The sequence below is a fragment of the Pogoniulus pusillus genome, chromosome 39 (genome assembly GCF_015220805.1).
Source record: "Pogoniulus pusillus isolate bPogPus1 chromosome 39, bPogPus1.pri, whole genome shotgun sequence".
NCBI classification, from domain to species: Eukaryota; Metazoa; Chordata; class Aves; order Piciformes; family Lybiidae; genus Pogoniulus; species Pogoniulus pusillus.
In genome coordinates, this window is record NC_087302.1 from 2774808 (window position 1) to 2781448 (window position 6641).

Below are 6641 nucleotides of genomic sequence, written 5' to 3' on the forward strand. Positions count from 1 at the left end.
GCTCCGTGCTGGCAGCGCATCTCTCCCTTACCCCTCCTTAGCAGGGAGCGCCGCAGCGAAAGCGCTGTGCCAGCGACGGGAGCGGCACTGTGGGAACCGGCCCCGGCTCAGCCTCCGCGGGGCTGCTCCTCGGGCAGAGGCAAACCCAAAATGATCTCATTCCCCTGCCTCGGTTTTCTCCAGCTGCACCCACAGCTTGTGGAGATGCCAACCGAGGTCCCAGCCGCAGGAGGAGAACGCTGAGGCTGGCATCAGAGCTGCGGCTTCAGGTCCTCCCCCGGTGCGCACCAAAGGAGGCATCTGGGGCCGGCAGACAATGGCTGCAAACAATCCCAGTCCTCTGCCAGGGGAATAATTCATCGAGAAAGCCCATCCTGGTTTGATACTAACTCTCTCATGGTTGATCAAAGCACGGGCAAGAAAAGAGCTTGGCCTCCTCCTGCTGCTTTAGCTTCAGGCCAGTTTCAGCAGAAGCTGGGCGAGTGCCTTGATGCTGGGCAGCGTGGCTGGGCCAGCTGGTGCAGCTCCCTGGTTTGTAGTGGCTTTCAGGTGCTGCCTCCATCTCACTAAGCATCAGGTTCTCCTCTCCCCTCCTCCTGGGCTGGATGGAGGCAACTGAGGACGCCTGGTTCTGCTCCGTGCTTGCCTTGGCTTGCTCTCCCTGCTCTGTGATGGGACACGTCCTCTGTGCTTGAACCACCTCCTCCTGGATGCTGCCCTTCCTCCAGCCAAAAGCCAGGCTGGAGGGAGGCAGCAGGTCCTGGGGTGTCTGCCCTCGTACCTCAAACCCTCCTCAGACAGCAGGATCAAAGTGGCTCTTGGCATGTTCCCCCTCCTCTTCCTCACCTGTCTGGCAGCTGAGGGAACTGAGGCTGTTCAGCCTGGAGAAGAGGAGGCTGAAGGGAGACCTTCTGGCTCTCTACAACTCGCTGAAAGGAGGTTGGAGCCAGGCAGGGGTTGGTCTCTTCTCCCTAGTAACAAGCAACAGGAGGAGAGGAAATGGCTTCACGATGCACCAGGGGAGCTTTAGGTCGGACATCAGAAGAAACTTTCTTCCCTGAAAGGCTTCTCAGGCACTGGCCCAGGCTGCCCAGGGAGGTGGCTGAATCCCTGTCCCCGGTGGCATTTCAAAGAGGCAAAGATGTGGCGCTGAGGGCCATGGTTTAGCCCCAGCCTTGGCCAAGATAGAGAACGCCTCGACTGGATGAGCTCAAAGGGCTTTGCCAACCGAGACGATCCTATGACCTCCGAGCCTCCCCCAGCACCGGCAGCCCCGAGCGCGGTCTCTCGGTTGTAGAGCACAGGGGTGCGGGGAGCTGCCGTGGACCAACCCCCGGACCCAGCCTACTCCTGCTCCGGCTGCTAGGTCAGTCCCAAAAATAGCTCTCCGGTAACTCCCTCCCCCTGCTATTGTCATCGCGGTGACAACGTCAGCGCTGCCCCGGTGCTGAGCTCAGCTGCGCTGTGCCAATGGCCGCCGCCGCGCCGGGGCCGCCTCCCGCCGCTGCCCTATTTAACGGCAGCGCTGAGCCGGCGGCTCAGACCGAGCCTAGAAGAGAGCGATCGCCGCCGCCGCCGTCTCCGTTACCGGGACCCTTCCGCCTCGCCGGAGCCCAGCAATGAGCCAGCACCAGAGCCAGCGCCGTGGCCCCCGGCCCGATATGGCCCCGGAGATCGCCGCCGCCGTCGGTTTCGTCTCCAGCCTGTTACGGACGCGGGGCTGCGTCAGCGAGCAGCAGCTGCAGGTCTTCAGCGGGGCGTTGCGGGAGGCCCTCGCAGGTGAGGAGGAGGAGAGCAGCTGCCTTGTCGGGAGGAAGAATCAGGGACGAAGCCCACTCCAGCCTTTCTCTCCCCCCGACCCCGGGGGCCAGGCGCCCACCGATGTCCTTCCTTAGAGCCTCTCGTATTGCTCCCAGGACCTGGTGTCCCTCTCTGGCTGCCCACCCGTGCCGAGACCGACTGTGTCCTCCTTGATGCCGGATACCTATTTGTGCCTCTCCCTGGCCCCCCTCCCGTCTCCCCGAGGGGACCCGTGTGTGCCTCTCCCTGGCCCCCCTCCCGTGTCCCCGAGGGGACCCGTGTGTGCCTCTCCCTGGCCCCCCTCCCGTCTCCCTGAGGAGTGCTTGGCAGCTGCTGCCTGAGCCCTGAAGGTGAGCAGGTTCCCTGCCTGGTCAGAGGGGTTTTGTTCAGCTCCCCCCTGCCCTCTCCCAGCCGCAGCCCCATCTGCTTGAAGCCCTCCCTGCTAGGGCTTGATAGGCATAATCCGGAGCTGCTTTGTGTCCCCTGGCAAGAAGGGCTCAGTCCTACGTCGGAGAGGTTTTGGCACTCCCCACAAGTGTTTGGGGCTGGGCGCTGAGTGAGTGGCTCAGGGGTCCCCTCCTAGCTGAGCGCAGCCCTGTGCTATCAGCCCTAAGAAGGGGTGGTTTGTTTGCCGCTGTGCTGAGATAAGGGGCAGTGGCATGCCCTGAGCTTTAAGAGAATGCCTTGGACAGCGCTCCCCAGCTGTAGCGTTTTGGTGGTGGTGATAGGGTATCTGCCCCAGCAGTGTGGCACCTACCCCGCCAGCTGGTGTGAAGGTGTTGGTTGGGGTCCCGTCAGCCCCTATGGCACTGTTGTCCCCGCCTGAGGCTTCTCGGAGCCAAAGAGCTGCGCCGCGGAGCAGGCAGTGGCTGAGGAGTTGAGCGCTTGGCTCTGGATCCTCCACCCGATGGAGGCAGCTGAAGGAGGGACTCTGTTTCCTCCACCCTGCAGCCAGCCAGATCTGGGACCCCTTTGGGATCGCAGCAGGAGGACGCAGACCTCCTGAGAGCCGCTGCTCGCCGGCTGACTGCTCCCTTCGCTTGCCTTGCAGAGCACTACAAGCACCACTGGTTTCCTGAGAAGCCCTCCAAAGGCTCCGGGTACCGCTGCATCCGCATCAACCACAAGATGGACCCCATCATCAGCAAGGCAGCCAGCCAGATCGGACTCAGCCTCCCGCAGCTCTACCAGCTCCTACCCAGCGAGCTGACGCTCTGGGTGGACCCTTACGAGGTCTCCTATCGCATCGGGGAGGATGGCTCCATCTGCGTCTTGTACGAAGCCACTGCCACCTCCAAAGCTGCCACCTCCAAAGCTGCCAGCTCCTACGGGATGCTCACCTGTAAGAACCAACTGATGCTGGGTCGCACCAGCCCGTCCAAAAACTACATCATGACTGTCTCCAGCTAAATAACTCCTCTGGTCCTTACCACTGCCAAGACACAGGCTACTGTATACCTCACTTGAGGATCTATTTTTAAGATGAAGAGCTATTTATATTTTTAAGAGAACCCCAAGAAAACCCCCAATTAAAATGTTTGGGCACCGCTGGGACCAGCGGTGGTGCTCCAGGTGCCTTTTCCACCCCCCCTTGTTTTTTACAGCTGTTGCAAGCTTGTGAGGTTTTGTTCTGAAGCTGATACCTACCTAATTAGTGCTGGATGGCAATTTGGGGCTGGCTCTTGCTGGGGAAAGATCCAGGCTGGGAAGTGTGGCTTGGTGGTGGGAGATGCCTGTGTCATCTTCTTGCCATCCTGCTGCCCAACAGCGTTGCTGTGCTGGGATGCTGTTGGAGATGGGATGAAGAAGTTCTCTTTCCCTCCACTAACTGCTTCACTCCCCAGCTGGTCTGATCCCTCTAAGGATACAATGTTTGGGGAGTGCTGCCTCAGGGCTGGGTGATGCTGGGGATCCTGGGATCCCTCCTTTGCTCTTGCACATCTCCTGGACCCATTTGCTCTGCGAGCGCTGCAGCTCTGCTCTGCTCCCAGCACAAAGCAAGGGGGAACAGGACCTGCCCTCAGCCCCTCCATCTTTCCTCTCTGCTGCTGGGCTGAAAGGGGCCACCTGGCTTTTGTGTCCTGTGAAGTGGAGCAAGGCAGAGCTGAGCTGGGGGTGTGTGTGGAGGGGTCAAGCTGTGCAGAGACTCCCCCATCCTCCCCCCTCCAGGATGCACTTTGCAGCTGCTGTGGTGGCACTGGAGTGCTGCCTGGCCCTAGTGCTCCCCAGTATCTGGCTGCCACTCACCACATGCTGAGAAGGGTGCTCCAGACACTGAAAGCAGCTCCCAGGAGCCTTTCTGCTGTGGGTGGCTTAACCATCAGCCATGACCTGCTCTTGCCTTGGCCTCTCTGCACTCCAAGAGCAGAATCTGGCCCCTTGCTTGCAAACGTTGCCTGATCCAATGCTGACAACTGGCTGTGGCCCTTCTCCAGAAGAGCTGAGACCACTCACCTTGTGCTGTAGAGGTTGGTGTGTGAGAACCCCCTCCCCCTATTGCCACTCTTAGAAGTAATTGGGGGGTGCCTTTCTCCTGCGTGGGGGGTGCTCAGGTGCTTTGGTGTCCTCACATTGCTTTTAAAGTCACAGCACTTCCTCCCCCTCTGAGTCATCTGTCCCTGGGAGCTGTCTCCATTGATACCTTGCTAAGGGGCACCTTTTGGCTCTGCTCTCTTGGTACACATCTTCTTTTGCACAATGAGTGCCAGGTCCTGTGCTGTCTGTTCAAGCAAAACTCTTCCTGGGGTCCTGGTGGTACTCAGGAAGACTTTTGCCCAAGAATTGTTCAGGATTTGGTCCTTAAACTGCTCTGGCTAACAAAAAACTTGGGTGGGAGCTGAAAGTGCTGCCCCAAAAACTTCACCCACCTGTTGGGAATGAGCCTTTACCAGGTCGTTGTATCTCCACTGCCTTTTGTTTTTAACTCACCAGCTGGTGCTCCTCCAGTGATTGTGGGAGAATGGCTTGGAAAAGCAGGGTCTTGTCGTGGTGGTTTGTAAGGGAACTTTCCCAGATGTGACTTTTCAGCACACTTTGGGGCTGTGGTTTTTTTTTCTTTCCCTCTTCCTCTTAACCTTCCTCTTTCCTGACCTGGCAGCTTAGTGGCGTAAGCAGAGTTGTTCTTGCCCAGCCTTTGATGAATCAAGTTCTCAGACATTTGTGCAATATGTTTTCAAATCTTGGGTGCTCTGGGAGAGAGGAAGGAAACCTCCCATCTGCCACAGGCTCTTCACTTGTTTGTTTAATGCATCTAAGCCCCAAATCCAGCACCGCTCCTCCACCCCTGACCTTTGATGTTGGAAGAAATCAATGCAGATCCTTTTTTCTTTGTAATGCCAGAACTGAAAGACCACCCTCAATTCTCAAATCCTTTTCCAATGTCCAAGTGGTTGGTGAGTTTTGGTTGCCTTTCAGCAAGCAGGAGCTGGGCTGTGGCTCCTGAAGTTGCATCACTTCCCTCAGCGTCACTTGAATCTCTCACGTCAGCAAAGCAGAAGCTGAAGTGAAGCACTGAGGCTTTTCCCCTCGGTGAACTTGTGCAATAGGTGACCTCACCAGGAGGGGAGTAGTGGGCAACATGCAAATCAAACCCAAATTCCCTTTTTTCTTTTCCTTGAAAAAGGGATCTTGGGGCTTTTTGGAGTCCTCACTTTAATCTGCTGACGTGGAAGGGCTTTTTGGAGTCCTCACTTTAATCTGCTGACGTGGAAGGGCTTTTTGGAGTCCTCACTTTAATCTGCTGACGTGGAAAAGGGAGGCAGGGGGAAAGCCCATGATGAAAACTGCATCCAGGAGGAGGAGCAGTGCTTGGCCTGGGCTGAGCTGCTCGCCTGGATGTGGAGTTTCCTGAAGGCTGGCACTTCTTTGGCTTGTCACTTGGCATGATCAAAAAGCAGGCTCATCATTTTCCACCCTCCCACCCCTACTTTTTACTCTCTTCCCAGAATATTTTGTTCAGGAACAGCCCACACCAAAGGAATCCACTACAACTGCTCCTAACATGCACCCACCTCCAGAACCCAAACAGCTAAGCTTTGTTCTCTCTTATCCCTGCAGTGGAGGAGTCTGATGTTAAAGGAGGGCTCTGGTTTGGTGCTTATTAACTTCCAAACCTGAGGATGAGGGGAGGGGGGGAAAGGGGAAATCCATTTCTCTCGTAGCTGGTTGCACATAAAAGCTGTGAATTAAGCCTCTCTGTTGCCTTTTGCCTCCAAGCCTGACCCCAGCCTGCGGAGCTGTGTTTTCAGACAGCTTATTTGAAGGGCTTTGTCTGGTTTGTGTTTGTTTGTTTCTCTAAGGAGCTGGACTGTTGAACGGGACCTGCCTTTTTTTTTTTAGTTGATTTGTTTGTTTTTCCCTTTATTTTTTGGTATTTGAGAAGGGTGGGAAGTTTTGTAAGCTAGACTTGGAGGAGGAGGATGAGGAGGGGAGTGGATGGTTACTCATTGTATAGCAGTGTTTTTATATCCAGGATGTACAGATCCTTTGACAGATGCTTTTTGTTACTTTAATAAAAATGTAGCAGGATAAAAAAAACCAAACCAAACCCAAAACCCAGAGCCTGATTTTCTTGCTGGATGCTTGGTGGAGAGGCTGCAAGTTGGGGGTTGCAGCTGCAGTTTCCACCCTGGGAACGCTGGAGGCTTGGTTGGGAGTCTGGATTGAGTCTTCATTATTCAGCTGTGTCAAGGAAGGAGGTGTAAAAGGAAGGTGCTTAGTCAAGGTGCTGACTCTTAACTTGGCCAGTCAAAACCTAAGGAATTAAGGCTGGGAATTGGTCTGATGACTCATGTGGGTTGTAGGTGTCCTGCCCTGTGCTGACTGCTGGCTTCTGGCTTAGG

At 56.1% G+C, this 6641-nt stretch overlaps 1 protein-coding gene across 1 annotated transcript; it reads left to right on the forward strand.

Annotated features, from left to right (window-relative positions):
* The first annotated feature begins 1555 nt into the window (after positions 1–1555).
* On the forward strand, positions 1556–6353 carry BTG2 (BTG anti-proliferation factor 2). The gene is made up of 2 exons (XM_064173737.1): positions 1556–1779; positions 2852–6353. Exons 1-2 carry the CDS (start codon positions 1620–1622, stop codon positions 3208–3210), a joined length of 519 nt encoding a protein of 172 aa, XP_064029807.1. The 5' UTR covers positions 1556–1619; the 3' UTR covers positions 3211–6353.
* Positions 6354–6641: the final 288 nt, after the last annotated feature.

Excerpts from the sequence above, each read along its gene's own strand:
- BTG2 (XM_064173737.1), top strand. The coding sequence starts at position 1,620 with ATGAGCCAGCACCAGAGCCAGCGCCGTGGCCCCCGGCCCGATATGGCC. Across the intron at positions 1,780-2,851 it reads GTTGCGGGAGGCCCTCGCAG|AGCACTACAAGCACCACTGG; the intron begins GTGAGGAGGAGG and ends CTTGCCTTGCAG.